The sequence below is a fragment of the Molossus molossus genome, unplaced genomic scaffold (assembly GCF_014108415.1).
Source record: "Molossus molossus isolate mMolMol1 unplaced genomic scaffold, mMolMol1.p scaffold_m16_p_3, whole genome shotgun sequence".
Taxonomy (NCBI): Eukaryota; Metazoa; Chordata; class Mammalia; order Chiroptera; family Molossidae; genus Molossus; species Molossus molossus.
This window is the reverse complement of record NW_023425366.1, coordinates 55,992,994-56,016,407: the sequence shown is the minus strand read 5'-3', so window position 1 is coordinate 56,016,407 and position 23,414 is coordinate 55,992,994. Positions and strand designations below refer to the sequence as shown.

Genomic DNA, 23,414 nt, shown 5'->3' with positions numbered 1-23,414 from the left:
CTATTTCAAAAAATTCAAGAAGAAGGAAGACTTCCAAAATTGTTTGATGAGGCGAGTATAATTCTAATTCCAAAACCAGAAAAAGACACTACAAAGAAAAAAACACTACAGACCAATGTCCCTGATGAACATAGATGCCAAAATCTTGAACAAAATACTAGCAAATCGAATCCAGGAATACATCAAAAAAATTATTCACCATGACCAATTGGGATTCATCCCGGGGATGCAAGACTGGTACAATATTGGCAAGTCAATAAATGTGATACACCACATAAACAAAATAAAAGATAAAAATCATATGATCATATCAGTAGATGCTGAAAAAGTATTCAACAAAATCCACCACCCACTTCTGATAAAAACGCTCAGCAATGTGGAAATAGAGGGATCATATCTCAACATTATAAAGGCCATATATGAAAGACCTACAGTCAACATCATACTCAATGGACAAAAATTAAAAGCATTTCCCTTAATGACAGGAACAAGACAAAGATGCCCACTTTCGCCACTCTTATTTCACATTGTACTGGAAGTCTTAGCCACAGCAATCAGAGAGGAAGAAAAAATAAAAGGGATCCAAAAGGGAAAGGAGGAAGTGAAACTGTCATTATTCGCAGATGACATGATACTATATGTAAAAAACCCCGAAGACTCCATCAAAAATTTACTAGACTTAATAAATAAATTTGGCAAAGTAGCAGGATACAAAATTAACATCAAGAAATCGACGGCATTCTTATACACCAATGATGAACTCACAGAAAGAGAAACTAAAAAAACAATCCCATTTACCATCGCACCAAAAATTTAAGATACCTAGGAATAAACTTAACCAAAGAAATAAAGGACCTATTTGCAGAAAACTACAGGTCATTGAAAAAAGAAATAGAGGAAGATATAAAAAGTGGAAGCACATACCTTGTTCATGGACTGGAAGAATTAACATCATTAAAATGTCCATACTACCCAAAGCAATCTATAGATTCAATGCAATCCCCATCAAAATACCAATGACATACTCCACAGAACTAGAACAAATAGTTCAAAAGTTCATATGGAACCAAAAAAGACCTTGAATAGCCACAGCAATCTTGAAAAAGAACAAAGGTGGAGGGATCACATTACCAGATTTCAGGTTATACTACAAAGCGACTGTAATCAAAACAGCCTGGTACTGACTGGCACAAGAATAGGCATATAGACCAGTGGAACAGACCAGAGAACCCAGAAATGGACCCAAGGCAATATGCTCAATTAATACTTGACAAAGGTGGCAAGAGCATACAGTGGAGTAAAGACAGCCTCTTTAATAAATGGTGTTGGGAAAATTGGACAGCTACATGCAGAAAAATGAAACTAGACCATCAACTTATACCATACACAAGAATAAACTCAAAATAGATAAAAGACTTAAATGTGACTCATGAATCCATAAAAATCCTAGAAGAAAATGTAGGCAACAAAATTTCAGACATTATATCCAGCAGAATTTTTCCTGATACATCACCTAAAGTAACAGAAACAAAGGAGAAAATGAACACATGGGACTACATCAAACTCAAAAGCTTCTGCACAGCAAAAGATACAATCAGCAAAATGGAAAGGCAACCCTCTGTATGGGAGAACATCATTGCCAATGAAGTATCAGATAAGGTGTTAATTTCCAATATATAAAGAGTGCTCATACATCTCAACAAAAGGAAGACAAAGAACCCAATTAAAAAATGGGCAGAGGAACTAAGTAGACACCTCTCCAAACAGGACATACAAATGGCAAACAGACATATGAAGAAATGCTCAACATTACTAATCATCAGAGAGATGCAAATTAAAACAACAATGAGGTATCACCTCACATCTGTCAGAATGGTCGCCATTAACAAATCATCAAACAAGTGTTGGCGAGGGTGTGGAGAAAAGAGGATTCTAGTACACTGCTGGTGGGAATGCAGACTGGTGCAGCCACTATAGAAAACAATATGGTGTTATCTCAAAAAATTTAAAATTGAACTTCCATTTGACCCAGTGATCCCACTTCTAGGAATATACCCTAAGAAGCCAGAAACACCAATCAGAAAGAATATATGTACCCCTATGTTAATAGTAGCACTATTTACAATAGCTAAGATCTGGAAACAGCCCAAATGTCCATCAGTAGACGAATGGATAAAGAAGTAGTGGTACATATACACAATGGAGTACTATGCAGCTGTAAGAAAGAAAGATCTCTTATCCTTTGAGACGACATGGAGGGACCTGGAAAGTATTATCCTAAGTGAAACAAGCCAAACAGAGAAAGACAAGTATCATATGATCTCACTTAATATAATGAACATAATAGTCTGAGGAATGGGGTAGTCCCAGAGACATGGAAGAGGGGTACAGACTGACAATCCCCAGACGAGGGGTGGTTGGGGAGAGATAAACCACGGAACTTATATATATGTGTGCATGAACAATGGACATGGACAACAAAGCTGGGGACAGGGCGGGGCGGGAGGGGGAGGGGGCAATCAGATCAGTGGGGGGGGAGGAGAAACATCTGTAACAAAAATAAATTAATTAATTAATAAAATAAATAAATAAAATAAAATAAAAATCCATTTATCAGGCTGATGAACGAAATAGACCCAGAGACATAGAGAGAATTATGGTTCAGACTGACAAACCTCAGAGTAGGGGAGGGGGGGGATTAGATGAACTAAAGAACTTATATGCATGTATGCATAACCAATGAACATAGACAACAATGCTAGGGGGTGAGGGAGGGTAGGCGGGGGAGGAGGGTGTCTGGTGGGAAAGGAGAAACATCTGTAACAAAAATAAATTGGGAAAAAAATAAAAATCCATTTATCAACATGATTCATCATATCAATAAATAAATACTAGTAATGACTATGCATGGTTCTGTTTATATCTACACACATTAAAAATAACAGACTTTCTTATATTTTAACATTGCTTTAATAATTACATTTTCAAATACTAAGAGTAATCATGCTTATTACTCATCATTTACATTTATCAACATGTCTGTACTTCAGTCTAAAAATAGCAGTTGCTTTACAAAGATATTATTAATACTAACTGAGAACTGTGGCTTGTCCTTTCGTACATTATTTAAAAAACACACTATTCTGACATATGAGTCTACTTTGGACATACAAAAAAGAACTCATCCTAGAAGCCACTAATAAAACCCTTAGGGCAAATGAGTATATTTGAAGACCTGGTTACCTCAGAAGATCATCATTCTCTGAATATGTTCTTTTGGAGATTGAGATCATCTCCTGCTACTGTTTCTCAGCTTTATGCTTCAGGGAATTTATGATAGGTTGTTTTTTTGTTGACGGTTCTCTATAATATTCTACCTGCCTTGGACCAAGGAAAGTTCCCGTTAGTGGCCTACAAGGCCCTAGGACAAAAATCCTTTTTTTCCAGTAGCATACTATTGCTATTTTATGACCCTATCATTTTCATAGTTAAAAAAAAAAAAAAAAGTAATCTGAAGGTGCGACCTGAGGCTCTAAAGTAATGAAGATAGTATGATGAATAAATAAAACATGCTCAATACCCGTCTCTGATACCTCTTCAAAAAAAAAAAAAAAAAAAACAGAACTTCAGTAATCTAACTTCACACAGGAGAATGTGCATTTCAGTAATATAAAAAAAAAAAAAAATCACTGACCAACTGAAAATAAATATGTATGGGTATCTGAATTGAATTAACCAAAAGGGCAAAATCTGAACTGTTGCTGTTCTATGAAAATAATTCAGAATTTCATAAATGAACAAGTTAAGAGGTAAAAAGAAAAAGCAAAGCAGCATCAGACAGAAAACTACTTCTAAAGACTTTCAGGTTTTTCCCTCTTCTAAGCATTTATGAATCATTTCTACTACTGATTATTAACAACCAATATCACGTTGAATATTCATCTCACTGTTTTCTTTTAAGAGTAGTTTAATGCTAAACATGATAGAAAATTTACACCTTATTTCTCCATGCTAGTCATAGTAGTTCTTTATCAGCCAGTGTGTTTAGAATCTTACAAAACATTTTTAAAGTCTCCAGTTATATTGCAATAATATACACATACGAGTTTTTAAATGACTAATTTTCATCAAAAGTCGCCTATTGGTATACAGAAGTTGTGCTCCCACCTCCAGTCTCAAGTTAAAATTATTTTATTTATATAAATAAGGCTTTGATAAGGCTAGTAAGTTCATATTCGTTAAAGCAAATCAATTGTTAAATCATGTTTTTCACTACTATTAAATGATTATATCTTCATCTTACTAAGAAAATTCAAGAAATCATTAGTTGATAAAGTGACATATTAGCACCAACATCAATTTAAGGAAATGAGAGTTCCACATAATAAGATATTCCAAGGACCAGTGTTGACTGTGTTGGCTGCTGTTGAAAATATTCATTAATATTTAGAAGGCTTTAAATTGAGGCAATGGATTTCTTTTGATTAAAGAAAAGATCTTGTTTAAAAATTGCCATAGCCCTGCTTGTTACTTCACAAACTCAGAAATGTCACAAGCAAATCATATTAACTGTCCTCAATAAATGCCTTATCTAATATGATTAACCTATAAGAACTCCTTTGTCCAAAACCAGTACTAAAAGACACCCCATTACATACAGTAGATTTCTAAATATTAACTCATTCTTTCAACTATCATTTTAAATTATATTTTAAAAATTCAAAGAAGGTACAGATTATGATTACAATTTTCACAAATTATTTCTCTTATATATTCCATTATATTTAACTCTTTTTTTTAAAATTCTATGATTATCTATATATTATTGTAGATAACCTGACAGGTATAAAATTTATGAGTCCAGCTACCTTTCTACAATCAAGACTGCCAGATCTAGTTAAAACAAAGAAGAGAGTTGATTTCCCACATCATGCATGACCAAAGTAAAAAAAAAAAAAATTGAAACTATTAACAGAAGCATTCTTTTGAATGGTCTTTAAGTAGGAAATGTGATGTACAGATATGAAACAGATATAGAACTATCAGGCTTTACATTCTAAAGAGAATTCGGAGCCCTGGCTTGTTTGGCTCAGCAGTTGTAGCATCAGCCTGAGGACCAAAGAGTCGCAGGTTCGAATCCAGTCAAGGGCATGTACCTTGGTTGTGGTTTGCTCCCTGGTGCTGGTCAGGGTTGTGTGGGAGGCAAGCAGTTGATGTGTCTCTCTCACACTGATGGTTCTCTTTCTCTCTTTTTTAAATTTATTTTATTTATTTTTTATCCTCACCTGAGGACATTTTTCCATTTTTGTTCGGATAGAGTGGGAGGTAGAGAGAGGAAGAGAGAGAGAGAGAAAGAAACATCAACATGAAAGGGGCTCCCACATGACCCAACCAGGGCCGAGACAAACTGCAACCGAGGTACGTGCCCTTAGCGGGAACCAAACCTGGGTCTCTATGGACTGTGGGCCAACGCTCTAACTGCTGAGCCAAACTGGCCAAGGCTCTCTCTCTGTCTTTCACCCTCCCACTCTAATTGAAGATAAATGGAGAAATATCCTCAGGCGAGGATTTAAAAAAACAAAAAATTAAAGAGAATTCAGAGGTCCCCTAGCTCAGTCCTTTATACAATCCAGGACTCCTATCTATAATATTAGAAGCTAGGTTATGGACTGGTGGCCAGGGCCATTTGAAGGCCATAAATGTAGTCTACTTGGCCTGTAAAGATTTTTTTTTTTAAATTAAGCCAACACACAAATATCCAGATCACTGCCTTTTCTTGAAAATCTACCTGGAGCTGCATGCCTAGTGCTCCTTGAATGAGTCATGTCCTCTCCACTTCTCCACATTTCCCACCACCTCACACTGACCCCTTCACTCACTTATCATCTGCCTTATGCTTTAAGCATCTGAGCATTTCAGTTGGTGACCACTGTTCTGGAAAGAGGGTTATCTACTCTGTTGGTGAACATCACCCCAGAAGTGGTGGGAGCTCACAAGTTTACAAGTAGACAGATTTCATCGTAGGCAACTCTAAACATTAGAGAGATTTGCCTAGAATAATTTCCAGACATGAACTAGTTTTATCTTCGGAAACACATTAAATCCACTCTCTCTCTTCCACTGGAAACTCTTCTAGATATATCTGAAGGCAACTAACCTTCCCAGGTTTTTAATTTTACTTTGACATCCCCAGAACCCTCAAATATTCCTTACAATGATGTTTCCAAGCCCACCATGGCCCTTGGCATGCTTCTCTGTATGGACGGATTCTATTTATAATTTATTTTAAAGCTATTATTTATGTATTCTTTTATTATATATTCTAGTGATCAATGTTCGTCACATAAAATAATGTGATATTTAGTTGATCTAGATCAGTAGTTCTCAAACTTTTTGGTCTCAGGACACTTTTACACTTTTAAATTCATTGAGGATTCCAATGAGCTTTAGTTTAAGCCAGTTATATCTATTGGTATTCACTGTACTAGAAGTTAAAAATGAAAAACATTTAAATGTTTACTAATTCATTTAAAAATATGTCAATATAACATATTTCTATGAAAAATAAATATATTTTCTAAAGCAACATAAATTAATAAGAAAAGTCACATTGTTTTACATTTTTGCAAATCTTTTTTTTTTTTTTTTTTTATCCTCACCCGAGGACACATTTCCATTTTTTGTTCAGGTAGAGTGGGAGGGAGAGAGAGGAACAGAGAGAGAGAGAGAGAGAAACATCGACGTGAAAGGAACACATCGAGTGGCTGCCACCCGCACAACCGACCAGGGCCGGGGACAAACTGCAACCGAGGTACGCGCCCTTAGCGGGAACCGAACCCGGGTCTCTCAGGACCGCAGGCCGACGCTCTAACCGCTGAGCCAAACCGGCCAGGGCTGCAAATCTTTTTAATGTCTGATTTAATAGAAGACAGCTGGGTTCTTATAGATATTTCTGCATTCACTCTATTGCATATCACAGGTAGGTAGCCTTAGGAAACTCAGGGAGAATGAGAGTAAAAAAATTTAACTAACATCTTATTATTACAAAAACAGACCTGTGGGCCCTTGAAAGTATCGCTGGGACACCCCACCAGGGGGCCCCAGACCTTTTCTGGGATCCGTTTATGCTTTAATTAATGTAGCCTGGGTTCCAGTTAGTTTTCCTAACATTCACAGCATTCTTTTCACTTATCTCAAGCTTGCAGTCAACTAAAATCACCAGCTGTTTCTAGCTATTTCTCAAACAAATTTCTGTCATGTCAAACCTCCCCACTTTCACCTAAATGCAGACCTTATATGTATATATCCTTTTCTTTAATCATCACCCAAGGATATATTTTTTTTCCATTTTACCTTCAGATAGAGTGAGAGAGGGGGAGTGGGGGGAGAAAGAGAGAGAGAATCATGGATGTGAGAAAGACACATCAACTGGTTGCCTCCCACACAAACCCCGACCAGGGCCAAGGACCTAACCGAAACTGAGGTATGTGCCCTTGATCAGAATTGAACCCGTGACTCTTTGGTCCAGGGGGCCAACATTCGAACCACTGAGCCAAACTGGCCATGGCCACATATTTCTTTGTAGATCTAATTTTGGTTTCAGGATACTCTTCAGTAATAAACACCATTGGTTCTGAGGCCAGTCCCCTTAAAGATGGTGTACCTATCCCCATTCAGTTGTGATTGTTGACTGAAAACACATAGCAGCCCCCTTCTCGGAAGAATTTCTCAGTAAAACTGGGACCACTTTACCTGGGAAGCTATGTCCCCCTCCACTTCAGCCAATGGCTGATTGACAAGTCAATGATTATCACAGAGTACAAAAAGCCAACTTCAAGGGCACAAAATGGGACTAATTCAGGGTGTATTTTGTGCTCCAGAGCTTCCCAAGGGATCAGACTGAAGTTGGTCTCTAGCTGAGATCACAGTCCTCCTGAGCTTCTATCCCTTATTTATTGCTTTTGTCACTGCTTTCTCCTAAGAGCACATTCCTAATAAGTCACTTGAACAGAAGTCTCCATCTCAGGCTCAGCCTAAGACATCTTTCTTCCATTAAGACTCTATCATACTGCATATCAACAAACCATCTCAGGGGTGCAGCACCTCCTATATGCTTAAGCATTCTATCATAGAGTCGTGCGGTGGTTCTCAAAACGTGGTCCCTGGACCAGCAGCATCAACATCGCCTGGAAACTTGTTAAAACTGGAAGTTCTCACTCCAGACCTACAGAATGAAGAATTCCATCACAGTGATGTGCTATAATTAACTAACCCATTACTGTTTTATATTTCAGTTGTTTCCATTTTATCCTATTATAAATAACGGTGAAATGAATATACTTGCAGGTAAATTTTTGTGTACATTTCTGAATGTTTTATATTTGCCTACAATTTACTTTGTTGTAAAAGTTTTGCATCAAAAAAAGGTGAACTGGTAGATGAATAGACGGATGGGTATGTGATAGAGCAAGAAGAACAAAATGTTAATGGTAGAGTTTAGGTGATGAGGACATGAATGTTCACTGCAAACTTCTTTCAATTTTCTCGTATGTTTGAAATTTGTTGGGAAGTGTTGAAAATAAAAAATGTTGGAAAAATTTATATTTTATGAAGCTAAATTCCTAGATTTGGAATCGATTGTTCATAGTATGTGCACATCTTTAACTTTGTGAAGTTAAAACATCAACCAGAAAGTGTCAGTTCCCTCACACTGTCAACACCACTTTTTAGTGTTTTTCAAATCTCTGCCAACCTGTTAGGCGAAAGCTAGTAATTCATCTTTTAAATCATCATTTCCATGTGCATTTTTAAAGTTAATATATAATGAGTTGAAAAGCTTTCTAACATGCTTGGCTTCAGATTTGATATCACTTATTCAAACCATGAAGCAGTACTCAAGATTTGAGCAACCACTGCGGGCACTTAATTTATTACCAAGTACAATACCCTCAAGAATAACTTGGAAACCAAATTATATTGGCGAGAGTTACTTCCAAGCCAGCATCATACACAGACAGAGGGGCCTAGTGCCAGATTGCCAAATAGATCTGAGTTCATAGATACTGAGAAAAAAACTCTTCCTTTTACAAAAAAGCCTTCTTACCCATTTTACCAGGATACTCAGAATTCTAAGCATTTCTAAGTGATTTCTTCCTTTGTGTTGAAGCAATTAGAGCCCCAAAATTCTATTTTAGAATTCAAGTATTTTACTTCAGTATAGACTCCACTTAATTATGGTGCATCCATAAGATGGAATGGAATGGAATCACTAAAACAGAACTATGGAATTCTACATTTCCTGGCATGGGAAGATGTCTGTAATACACATGTTCATTGCAAAACACAAGTATGTATGTGTGTAAATGACAGAAACATGTGGAAGTGTATCTATTAAAATATTAATGATGGTTACCTCCAGCTGAAGGATGTATGGAGGGTTTTTTTTTTTTTACCCTTTTTATATATTTCTCGATTGTTTATTTTTACAATAAATATCTTTAAAAATGTATTAATACCAACAAATACAATAAGCTACTTACATGTGGATAAACATTAAATTGAAAATATTCCAGAAAACCACTGAACTCTTATCACCATATGAAAATTTAATTTAGCAAGATTTTCAAGTCAAGGTTAAAGTCACCTCCAGAAGGAGACCCAGATCTGGCATAGTTGAAAGAGCACAGGAGAAAAGACTTAGAAGCAAAGTAGGCAAAGAGGTCTCCAGCCAGGTGTTAAGCAGCAGCGTGAAAAGTCTGTATTATCCTGGGGGGTTTCACTGGAGAAAAATCAATAATAGAAGGAAGGCGTCTGTGGAAACCAAAAGGGTGAAGGCTCACTACAGTCTGCATAGACTCAGAGTGGATTTCAACTTTTCCACAATTCCTGCTTTCAATATTATAGAAGTAAAGAAGGAAATCTTACCCTTTGCAACAGCACGGCTGGACCTACAGAGTATTATTCTAAGTGAAATAAGCCAGTCAAAGAAAGACAAGTACCGACCGATTTCACTGATACATGGAATCAAATGAACAAAACAAACTAACAAAATAGAAACAGACTCATAGATACAGAGAACAAACGGACAGCTGTTAGAAGGGAGGGGGGATAGGGGGCCTGGTGAAAAATGTGAAGAGGTTAAGCAAAAAACAAACAAATAACATTCAATGGGAAAGGGGGAGGGTATGGGAAGAGATTGACCAAATAATGTAGATGCATATATACACAGCCCATTGACATGGACAATAGTGAGGTGAGAACCTGGGATGGGCTAGAAACTGGGTGGAGGGGGGTGATGGGGGAGGAAAGGGGGACATCTATAATACTCTCAACAATAAAGATAAAACAAACAAACCTCATAGACAACAGCATAATTACCAGAAGGAAAGGGAAGTGGAAGGAGGAAGAAAAGGGTAAAGGGGAGATAAACAGTGATGGAAGGAGACTTGACATGGAGTGGTGAACACAATACAATATACAGACGATGTACTATGGAACTGTACGCCTCAAAACCTATATAATTTTATTAACCAATGTCACCTCAATAAATTAAATAAGAAAATAAAACAAAATAAAAATATTATAGAAGAAAATACTTCCCAACAAAGGATGTTCACTTCTCCCCCAAAAGCAGGCCTGGGATCCAACGGCAGTTATTTTTTTAAATATATATGTAACAGATTTAAAATGTTTAGTTTATACTTCACAAAGACTGAAAAGGAGAACGTAACATATTAAAACACTCACCTCCATGGGGAGACACGTCTGTACATGGGCAGATGTCCCTTGATGTGACAGCACTGTCCCATTTTTTATTTGAAAATGTGTTTTGCACATGTATCCATCAGAAGAGTCCTGTGTTCCATTACCAAAAAATACATAAAAAAATGCCAATTATTTTAAGAATTCATCATTCTAAGAACTACAGCTACTCATAAGTCCCAAACCAAGCAATAAAAAACTAAGTATATTACATGAGATGAGATAATATGGATAAATTCATCCAATAAATAGAAGTTTTAATTCCCCACCGTTCTCACTTATTGATACTTCTCCTTCTCTTAGATTAAACCCACCCCCGTTGTTCCCCGAAGCACTCATTAGCACAGAAATCATAGAGCAACTTTTAGGTTGGCAGCTGTTAAAAAACATATAAACTTTTAAAAATATCTTGTCACATGGGTAATATTGATTTTCATGACATATGCAAAAAAAGAAATTTTGGAGAACTTGCAACAGATCTTGATACTGAAGACCTTCCATTTCAATTTCCTGATCAAGGCAAGAGCTCTATGAAAATGTCCCAGGGAGGTCATTACACAGCACCTGCCTGAGCACTTCCAGGAGCCTACTCTTTACTGGGAGTCGAATGACCCTTTCACAGGGGTCGCCTAAGACATAACAGTAGCAAAATTACAGTTATGAAGTAGCAATGAAAATAATTTTATGGTTGGGGGTCACCACAACGTGAGGAACTGTACTGCATTAGGAAGGTTGAGAACCACTTTTTTGCTCCCTCATGCCACCACCACCTCCATTTTGGTACATGCGACGTTGTTCACTGGGAAAGTGTTGTCTTACATTGCATTGAATTGTTTCCCTTGAACTTTAACTCACTAATCTTAGTTCTTCCCTCTAGAACCTACTCTTTTCCACAGAGCCATTCTTCAAAGAGTTGAAGACAATTACCACCACTTTCTAATGTTTCTTGAAAGATATGATATCCAAGCCCTTCACTGTTTGCATTTCTCTCCTGTTTTTATATGTGCCCTTAAATACACTAGTGGATGATGTTCATCTAATTGTTGTACGTTCTCTTTTTTTTAGGCAAAATTTGTCTGAATTAAAGTCATGTGTAAAAATATTATACCTCCTCATGCACAAATGTACTCACATGTCAATAAAAATTATTAATTCTTCACCAAATTGTCACACTAAAATTCACATTTTAACAGATTTAAAATAATTATGATTAAGAAAGATATGGCTACTTAATCTGATGCAGTAAAAAAATATGTAAAATAGCATTTCAACTAAATAATTTGTAATTCACTTAAATACTTTCAATGAGATTCAAAAATCCAGTTTTTAACTATAAAATAAGAAAAGAAAAATTATAGTGTTTGTAAGCAATTTAATATTGAATATTTTTTAAATTTATGTCATGTCAACGATGCAAGAGCATGTGATTTTAGGTAACTGTACTGGGTTGAATAGTGTCCCCCCAAATTCATGTCTCCCCAGAACTTGTAAATGTGACCTCATTTGAAAATAGGGTCTGTGCAGATGTAATCAAGCTAACATAAGGTCATATTGGAATAGGGTAGACTCTAAATCCAATATGACTGGTGTCCTTATAAGAACAGAGAAATGTGGTTGCAGAGACACAGACACATGGGAGAAGGGCACAAGAAGACAGAGGCAGAGATTGGAGCGGTTTCTCTACAAGCTAAAGAATGACGACGATTGTCATCACCAACAGAAGCTGGAAGAGGCAGGAAAGGATCTTCTGTGGAGCCTTTGGAGGGAGCATGGTCCTGCAGATACCTTGATTTCTTGACTTCCAACCTATGAGAAAATAAATGTCTGTGTTTTAAGCCACCCGTTTATGGTCCTTTATTATGGCCATCCTAGGAAACGATATTTTTTGAGAAATATGGCAGGACCTTTACAATGCCTCCCAGTTAGCTAGGCTGACATCGCTTAAGCAAAGGAGCCTTGCTGGTGGACGGTGATCAGCACCAGCTCTGACTGACTGGACCCAACTCCTTCTGACGGGTTGATACCACTGCCACAGGTTCTTAAATACTTTGAATATCCTTCCTGCCTATAAGGTCAGCAATCAGGTATCCAATACTATCATCTTGTATTATTTCATTCAGGTTCTGCATTTTCTAGATGAAATTATTATTTTAAATTCTAGTTCTATATGATCCAAACACAAAGCATATCCCCTAAAAGCCTTCTACCACTGAAATCTTTGTGATTATACAATGTAAATGACTTTGAATAGACTTAAATGGAGAAAGAGATATGTAGTTTCTGTTGTTGTTGCTTTGTACATAAGTAGCCCCTTTCTTTTAGAACAGCAGCCACTTTTTCTCTAAGGAATCATTTCCTTCTCCCCCACCAGTGTGGACATGGCCCCTAGCTCCAGGAATGGTCAGTGGCTGTCAACCAGTTCTGCTGGCCTGAGAGAGTCAGGTGGGCAATGACTCAATCAGAGCCAACGAGATGTGATTCAGGATTGAGTGGCAGGGGAGGAGGACAAGACTATTCTCTTTTCCACTGGATTTAAACCCAAAAAATAAAACCCTGGCAGTGTCGGCAGCCCCCACATAGTCAAATGGAGCCCAAGAATGAAGCCAATACAAAGGGAAGCAAGGGCATGCGATGCAGAGAGACCAGGTCCTGATTACACTATTTAAACCAACCACATCTAAAGCTAGCTCTACCCTCCATTTTTTCAATTACATGGACCCAAACTCCCTTCTTTGCTTCACCCTATTTAGGTTGGGTTTACTGTCACTTGCAACCAAAAAATTCTTTCTATAAAATGACTATATTGTGTTTATTTAGTTAAAAGCTAGAAGATTTGCTACACTATTGCATTATCACTCTTATTATGACAGATAATCAATAGTTGATTATATAAAGATTTACCAATACAATAAAACCATAATGCTATGTGTTTGTGAGGAAAAGTATTGACCATCTTCAATTTAAAAATATTCCAGCAGCCTGGCCAGTGTGGCTTAGTAGATTAAGCTTCACCCCATGGACTAAGAGGTCCTGTTTCGATTCCTGGTCAGGGCACATGCCCAGGTTGTGGGTTCGATCCTCAGTAGGGGGCATGCAGGAGGCAGCCCATCTATGTTTCTCTCTCACATTGATGTTTCTATCTCTTCCTTCCTCTCTCTCTAAAAAAAAAAATCAATAAAAATATATTTTAAGCCCAGCCGGTATGGCTCAGTGGCTGGAGCGTCAACCCATGCACCAAGAGGTCACTGGTTCGATTCCCAGTCAGGGCACATGCCCAGGTTGTGGGTCAAATCCCCAGTAAGGGGCATGCAGGAGATGGCCAATAGATGTTCTCTGTCACTGATGTTTCTCTCCCTCTCTCTCCCCATTCCTCTCTCTCTAAAAATCAATAAAGAAAAAATATATGTATATATTTTTAAAAATAAATAAAAATGTTTGAGCAATACAGAAAAAAATCTCTTCAGATACTAAGAGAAGAGTTAGAGTTAAATTGTGTATACTGAATATAATTAATCAACTGTTTTATTTCATATTTTTCTATACCTGAGCAAAATACACCTCCTTTGACATCAAAAGAGGTGACTCAAAAATTCCTGTGTTCTTATGTTATAAAACCTAAGTAAATTATCTGGTCTCTTTTCCAATGAGTTAAGATAGAGAGATATGTCATTTTTTAATATTACTTATAATTTAAGGAATTTTCATTTCATTTTGGGCAAATTCTGATACTGTTTATTAGTAGCAATTAGGAGGTACAGAAGGGTTTTTGATTCAGTCTATATTTGGTTGTAGTGATTTTTCTTTTTAGTATCAATATCTTTTTTTTTTTTTTTTTTTATATCCTCACCCGAGGATATTTTTCCATTTTTTTGTACAGATAGAGAGGGAGGGAGAGAGAGGAAGGCAGAGAGAGAGAGAAACATCGACGTGAAGGGACACATCGAGTGGCTGCCACCCGCACGACCAACCAGGGCCGGGGACAAACTGCAACCGAGGTACGTGCCCTTAGCGGGAACCGAACCCGACGCTCTAACCGCTGAGCCAAACCGGCCAGGGCTAGTATCAATATCTTAATTGTGCCCTTGACTGGGACTCAAAACTGTGACCCCCTCAGTCCTCTGGCTATGCTCTAACCACTGAGCCAGACCAGCCAGGGCAGAAAGTATGTTTTGTTCCTCATTGTTGAAGAATACCTATTTGTTTATTTATTTATATTTTTATTTATCTTTACTGTTGAAAGTATTACAGATGTCCCTCTTTTTTTTACTCCCACTGACTCCTCCTCCCCACTCCCACCCCCAACCCTGCCTTCACCCCACTATTATCTGTACCCTTTGGTTATGCATATATGTAAATAAGTTATTTGGTTTATCTCTTCCTGCCCTCCCAACCCTGCCCACTTCCCTCTGAGTGGGGAGCAGGCTGACAAGAGAGCTTTGGTAAAGATATCAAAGGTAAAAATGTGAGAACCTCCACCCTGAACCAGCAGCACTACAGTCCAGCGAGGGCAGTGAACAAAGTCGAACTCACATCTCCCCCACTATTCCAGTAAACACTCACTCTTGCTTCCCTGAATTCTTGTTGTACTTACTATAGATTGCACTTTAACATAAAATCTTCTTTAATTTTTAAAAAATTAGTTAGTTTTATTTCCTCCTGTCAATCCTGAATTCAGGGTGTAGGCCCCAGCCCCAGGCAGAAGAAAGACCACCAGGCGAGGCAGGGTCCTTAGTGCAGAGTCCAGACTCATTCCATGTAAAAACCTGCCCCCCCCCCCCCGAAGTCTGAAAACACCCCGTACCTGCATGGGAGGAGGCAGGAACAAAAGGAACATTACAGTGTATCCAGTTCAACCCTCCCGTTTCAGAGATTAGAGGGTGAAGGGCTGAAGCACGTTTAAGAGACTTGTCTTACAGCTAATTTAGGAGCAGAACTGGAAGCGGAAAGCAGGCCTGTTGAGCCCAGTGTTGTTTTGACTATACACTAAGTAAATCCTGCCAGACAGCAGGATAGTGGCAGAATAATGCTTACTGCTGACTCTTGGACTGGTGTAAGCCAGCACTTTCACATTGAGTAACATGCTCAAGCCACTTAAGTGTGGTCTAGGGATGAGCAGCAGCCTCAGTGTCACCTGGATGGGAGCCTGTTAGGCAAAATCTCAAGCCCCACCCCAGACCTCCTGAACTGGAATCTGTATTTAACAGGATCCTAGGTGATGGATCATTTGGAAGCACGAAGGCAGCTTGCATAGCAATCTCTGACTCAAAGGGACAGCAAACTGATCACCTTAAACAGTGGTTCTCAACCATAGCTGCACACCAGAAGCATCTAGGGAGTTTTCAAAATGCTGTTGCTGAAGTCCTACCTCAGACCAGTGAAGTAAGAATCTTTCCAGCAGACGCTAATGCAGCAGCTAGGGTAGAGAACCACTGCACTAAATGCACTGGAGTCCCCCTTTTGAACTCTGAGAACAGCCAGCTGGTACTCTGCAGCTGCCTGGGGAGAAAAGGCCACAAACAACTCCCAACCTGCAGGAATACCGTGGCTCACTTGGAACTCTCCCTGAGCTAAACTCGCCTCTGTGGATGCCCATCTTGGAGCTGTGATGTGCTAAAATTGCTTTTTAAGTGGTCTCCACTGCCACCTCAAAGCCTACTTTCTGGCAACGTGCCCAGCCTGGACTCAGTGCTCGGAAACTGCCATAATCTTATAATTTAAAACTGTCACTGTCCCATGTCCAACTACATTTCAACCATCAGATTCCTCGCTGCGCTCCACCACGGAGTAGACTGCTTCTAATAGTTACTGTTAGAAGAGAAACTAATGGAAAACACTATAATCCAGACACCACTAACGAAAAAGAGAATACTGCTTCACAGTCAAAACTCCTCAGATTATCTACATAGAATGCCCTTCACCTTATACCAAAATAAGGAACAAAGATTTAGATGAGAAAAGCAACACCATAAATGTGCTGGATGAAAACACTGGAGAATATAAATACATACATACAGTATTAAAAAAATATTTTAAAAATAAATAAAAACTTTGAAGTCATATTAAAATATTGATAAATTTTACTTTATAAAAAAAATCATAAAGTCAAAAGACAAACATTGAAGTGTAAATAAGTTATTTGTAGCTCTTATTATGGAAAGGGACTAATTGTGTCAATATATAGCTTTAATTTCCTCAATATACTAATAGTCTCAACAAATCAATAAGAAAAAGGCCAACAGCCCAATAAGAAAAAGGCCAACAGCCCAATAAGAAAAGGAGCAAAGGCCCTGGCCGGTTTGGCTCAGCAGTTAGAGCGTCGATCTGCGGTCCAGAGAGACCCGGGTTCGGCCCCCGCTAAGGCTAAGGGCATGTACCTCGGTTGCAGTTTGTCCCTGGCCCTGGTTGGTTGTGCAGGTGGCAGCCACTCCATGTGTGCCTTTCACGTCGATGTTTCTCTCTCTCTCTCTCTCTCTCTCTCTCTCTCTCTCCCCCTTCTCCCCCTCTCCCTCTCTCCCTCCCACTCTATCTGAACAAAAAAAGAAGAAATGTCCAAAAACAAAGAAAGGTCCTCGGGTGAGGATAAAAAAAAAGAAAATGAGCAAAGAATATAAACAGATAGTACACATGGATATTAATCACACAAAAATATGTTCATTGTTACCCGTAAAAAATGCAAATTAGCCCTGGCAGGTTTGGCTCAGCAGTTGGAGCATTGGCCTGCAGACCAGAGAGCCCCAGGTTCAGTTTCTGCTAGGGGTATGTACCAAAAAAAAAAGCAAATTAAAATTATGTGATACCACTTTTTTTTACCTATCAGATTGGCAAAGATCAAACAACATGAAATGCTCTATGTAGACAGAGATATGGATAAAGCAAACAGGTACTCTCATACATTGCTAGCGGCAGGGTAGTTTAAAATAGTATAACCTCCTTGAAGAGCAAGTTGGTGATGACTATCCAAATTAAAAATGCACTTATCTTCCACCCAAAAATACTACATCCAGAAATTTATCTTACAGATATAGTTGAACATTAGGAAATAGAATTCATGCAATGATATGTATTAAAGTATTATTTTCATAACACAATATTGGAAATAACCTAAATGCCTATCATTGTGGATTGGTTAAATAAATTATGGTATATCCAAATAATGGAATGCTACACAGGCATAAAAATAAGTAAGTTCTATAACTATTGATATGGAATAATAATCAAGATAGGTCATTAAGTTAAAAATGTGCAGAATCATATGTATATATGTACATTATGCTACCATTTGTTTAAATATAAATGCATATGCTTGTATAGGTGAAAGGACATTTAAGACATTGGCATTGGTGGTGTCCTCTGGGGGTTTGGCTGAAGAGGATGGGAAGGTTAGAAAGGAAGCTTACTTTTTTAGTGTATAAACCCTTTTGTGCCTATAAATAAATAACTTTCATATTAAACAAATACTTCATTCATTGCTCGCTGAACATATGCCTCCAGGCCACTGCATTGCTGCAATGCATTCCAATCTTAAACTTCTAGGGAGAAAATGTCCTGAAGGCTTTATAGAACCCTAGAGAGATAACCAAGTTTTCTGGTTAGTGCTGGCTGCATATTGGATAGAGATCTAAGGCTTTCCTAACAAAACATGTTTGAATCTGCTTTCTTACAAGCTGTCATGGGCTATGCCACCCAGGAAGCTATGTTATGCTTGTTGGAATCCAACTACCCAAACAACTATAGGGCTTCTGTTGTTGAGTTTTAATAAGCTTTCAACAATCTTCTCTAGAAAAACACTGTTATCTAAGATAATTGAGTGGTTATCTAAGAGCCTCAGCTCTACTTTGGAATAAAGTATTGCATATGGGACTTAAACTCATTTAACTGCCCAGAAGGATCAGCTGCAGGATGGGTGCAGGAAGGCCACTGGGGAGGAATTAAAACAAGTGGAAGTTTCTAGGTCACTGCTGGCATTGGCCAACAGAACCTTCATGGTTAATGGACCCCTGAGGAACAGGCCAAACTTAGGCCACAGATCTCAAGTAGCTGTCCTTTTCCCTTGGTGAACGATGAAACCAAAACCACCAGTAACTGCCCAAAGGTGATTAATCTTGGGGACAAAATAAGTAAAAACTGCTGCTGAAAAGAAAAGCTTACACCAAGTGGGCCATATAAGCTAGCAGCTGTTCGTTTTTTTTAATACCAAAGTTAGATGGTGTAACAGGAAAGTAATGTTAAGGATTTTAGAGATCCTGAATAATATAATTCTGATTATGGTACTGTGTCTTCTCCTCATGCTCACCCTCAATACCCACCTCAGCTCATTAACTCTGGTTTCAATTTCTGATACTGTTATATCTCCTAAATGCATGTGTGGATCCGGGCCAAGGCTGACTTAGATGCCTCTGAGTCTCTATCAAGGGAGACCAGATTCAGTCAAAGTAATTCATGGGTAACCATTGGCCTTTGACTCACATAGGCAAAAATTCAAGAGACCCAAAACTCCAGAAAACAAAACCCCAAAAGTAAAAGTAAGGTTATAACATATTTTACCTTTGATGTCTATATCTAATTTCCTTTGGTCTTGTAGTATTACCCTTTATTTTTATTTTATTTTTTGTAGTATTGATTTTTGCTTTTGTCCTTGTGACCTAAGATAGGAATGTCTACTGAACAAGTTTGTTCACTAGCTGGGAAATAAACCACAAAAAACATTGTGGCCATTGGTCCTTGATTGGAGAGTTTCTGGCTCTGTCCAGTTTATTGATGTGTGTGTGTGTGTGTGTGTGTGTGTGTGTGTGTGTGTGTGTGGTATGTGCCCCTAAAGGGAACCGAACCCAGGACTCTCTAGTCCGCAGGCCGACGCTCAACCGCTGAGCCAAACTGGCCAGGGCTCTGTCCACTTTAAAGAGCTTTCTTATACACAATGGAATACTATGGAGCTGTAAGAAAGAAAGATCTCTTATCCTTTGAGACGAGACTTGGGGAGTATTATGCTAAGCGAATAAGCCAGTCAGAGAAAGACAAGTATCCCATGATCTCACTTATTTGTAAAATATAATGAACAAAATAAGGTGATGAACAAAATAGATTCAGACACATAGAAGTAGGGTTCAGGCTGACAAACTTCAGAGGAGGGGGGCAGGGGCTGGAGAGATAAACCAAAGAACTTAGGCAGATAAACATAACCAATGGACACAGACAACAATGCTGGGGTGGGGGGGTGAGGGGCAGGAACAGGAGAAGGGTGTCAATGGGGGAAGAAGGAGAAACATCTGTAACAAAAATAAATTAATTAAATGAAATAAAAATAAATCAATTTAAAAAATAAAAGAGCTTTCTTAGCATGTTCATGGTATGAAATAAAAGAGAATCTGTAGGATTTTAACTTTAAATATTCTCTCCTTAGCAGCAATGTATCAGAGGGGTATACTGTCTTCTATCACAAACTTTAGTTCAACAGTGAATCTTGTTTACATTAGCATTAACATTACATACTTTTATTAGGTTTAAGTTGCTAATCAACCTAAAAACAAAGCACAGAAGACTAATTATAGTTACGGAACAGAATCTAAAAATTATAAATCTTGATGATGTAAAAATAATAACATAACTAATTTAAAAATCAGAGGGGGAAACAGGAAGGAAAGCGAGAGATAGTATACATACACTAAGTTCCTTGTCTACCACAGCAAAAATCAACAGTTATTATGCAAAGATGAAAAATCAGGAAGTAGAAGTATACTGTTTAAAGTTACAAAAATAACTATGAGAATAATTAAGGAATTATTCCTCATCAATAAGCATTCCATTAAACAAATATAAGTCATCCATACAATGGAATACTAGGCAACTATCAGAAATAATAAAATAGTTGTGTATATGTTCACAAAGAAAGATAAGATGTCCATGATAATATTAGATGGAAACTATAAGTTATAGAACAAGGATCTCATTTGTGTACACATATATAAATGTACATACATATATTTAGATTTGGACACACAAGAGAAACTACAGAATTGTGTTAGAGGAGAGGGAAGAAAATATTCTCATCTGTATTTTTTATATCTATATATTATTAGAATTTTTACAATGATCATGTATTGCTTTTATTGTAAAAATTAAATAAAATATTGTAAAATAAAGTACAATCCATGGAAGAAAAAGTAATATTGTGCTAGGGAGACGAAGTAAAGAAAGTTCATTAAAGTTTTCCTTCTACTTTCTGCAAACAACATGGTTCCAAGAACCATAAAAGGTTCTTCATATGTTAATTTTTGTTTTTATTTTCTCTACTTTTTAAACTAACCATCTAGTTGGTAAACCAAAACAAGGCCAATACTTCTTTCCTAAGTGACTACCTAATCATGGCAAATCTTCACTTTTTTTTCTTTTTCAAGAGGACATTGTTTTATGTGATTTAGGGCATCAATTTTCAATTCCATTCAATAAATGGAATCGCAGCACTGTGCTCCTTTGTATAAGAAGTTAGTTTTCATAAAATAGTCTTATTCCCTTTTCCTGGCAGGACCACCCCAGCCCCTCTCACTTCCTAGATGAGTAGTAGAACACACACCCATCTCCCCCTCCCTGAATGCAGGTCAAAGCACAGCAAAGCCAGTGGCCCTAAGGAATAAGAAGCAGAAGACACTCAGCCACTTATCAGACCAGAAAAGGTCACTGGGCCTTTTAGAGACATTATTTGGGAGCAACACACATGTATATGTAAACATGTGTACTCACACAGCCTGCTTATTTAACAAAAGTTTTTTTAAATGGTTATAGTTTAAATGATGCTAAATCTCTTCCCCTTCTTGTAGCTAAAGCATCAAAAGTAATTTAGATCACACTGGTTTCATTTTCCTTATTAACACTTTCAACACATATCTCTACAATGTTAGGTTTAACTATTAAGTATTTGTGGGATTTCATTCTCTTTTCTCTCTTTCACTTTTTTTTAAAATCTTTATTATTGAGAGTATTACAGATGTCTCTCTTTCACTTTTTAATAATGTTTGGTTTTCAGGTTTTCCAACTTGCCCATTTTGAGTTTTCAATTTTCAGTTCATAGGTATGGGACCTCTGTGTGTGCCCTCATACCTTTTATTACATTAAACAATTTGGTTTTGCTTCCCAGAACATTCCTGCTTATTTGTGCCCAAGGAATGGACAATGGATGTTGTAACTGACTGGGAGCTGGTTATAGTAAAATAACTTCTTCCTGTCTTTGTACTTTCAAGTTAAATTTGTAGAGATTTTAACATATTTTGATTGCTCTAGTTGAAATGTTCTCAAAGGTTTATCATTGCTTTTCCAATATCATATAGAAAATAAGGGGGAGAAAACAACATATAGATGACTCAAGTTCTGACCTTTCCCATCTTGATGTCTGGATTGAAAGTTACTCCAAGTCATATTCCTTTCATAAATAAATTATTTCTTTTTATAGTATTATCTGTTATAAGAGAATTATTCAAGAGACTTGAGAGTATTAAAGTAATTTGTACTTAATAAAGCAAATTGAAAGAAATTTGATAGTCTGAACAGTAGAAAATTATCAGGGTAGCAAGCTGTCACTTTGATATCCAAGCACTATTCTTGCAAAGCAGTGCAGGTAATTTATTAACTTTCCCACGTTGTGGGAAATGAAGGGTACCTGAGCTCCGGCGGTTCTCCTCCGAGAAAGATCCTGTTATGAAGGTGGGAAGAAGGAAAGAAGTGAGAAGAAAGGCCTTCCTGGCAAGCGTGCCATACCCAGTACCACACACGGGGTGGCTTAAAACGAGGGAAATGGATTCCCTCACAGTTCTGGGTCTGGAGGCTAGAAGCCCAAATCAGCTTGCCCAGGACAACAGGTAGGACTGAGTTATGGCCAGTGCTTCGGAAGCTGTTCCAGCCTGAGGACACTGGGCCATATTCTCAAGGCTGTTGCCTGAAACCAAAAGGACTTGGACCAAAAATGGGAATGGAGGTACTACAGCTTTTAGAGAAGGCTGAGCGGTAGTACAATCACTGCCTTTTATCCGTGGGGTCTAGATAATGTGAGATTGCAGACTTTGCTGGATCATTCTACTTGCCAGAAAAAGCATCAAATATCCACTACTTGGTTCAGGACCAGACACGAGGCAAACTCACACTGTCAGCAGAGAAGAGGGAAAAAGAGGAAGGAGACAGAGAGGATGTTATTCACTCAGCCTTTGTTGTTAATGTAACAAGTTTCCTGACATATTTCCCAGAATGAGTCACAATCTCTGCCCTCATAGACTTTTCCATTCCAAGCCTGTGCATGTTTAAAGCTCTTATAATGAATGCCCTCTCCTTCTGTATCTCCCATCAGAATTCCTGCTTCCCATGGCTTGACATTAGCAAGTCTCAGAAGGAAGCTTGTTGCTTCTGCATCAGGTAGCAGGAGCAGAAGCACACCACCTCAGCCCGCACTTATGTTACAAATCTCATGGACTCTTCCTTTAATAGCTCTTGTCCTTCGTTTCTATGAGATAATCATATTCTCCCACTGCTATGCTCCCAACCTCAGGATTTGAAGCAGACAACCTGAATTGATGATCTAATAATGTCTTAACCTAAAATCTGTGTTTATTAAATTTCATTTCATATAATTAAGGGACACACTGGTACTCTCCAAGAATTTCTGCATTCTT

The 23,414-nt window shown here is 37.8% G+C and overlaps 1 protein-coding gene across 1 annotated transcript in view; it reads right to left on the bottom strand.

Annotated features, from left to right (window-relative positions):
• The window catches only part of ATG10 (autophagy related 10), a 262,172-nt gene that overhangs the window by 161,018 nt on the left and 77,740 nt on the right, over positions 1–23,414 (bottom strand). Inside the window, 1 exon segment of the mRNA XM_036279440.1 lies at positions 10,747–10,854. Within this exon segment, the coding sequence (XP_036135333.1) occupies positions 10,747–10,854 (108 nt within the window).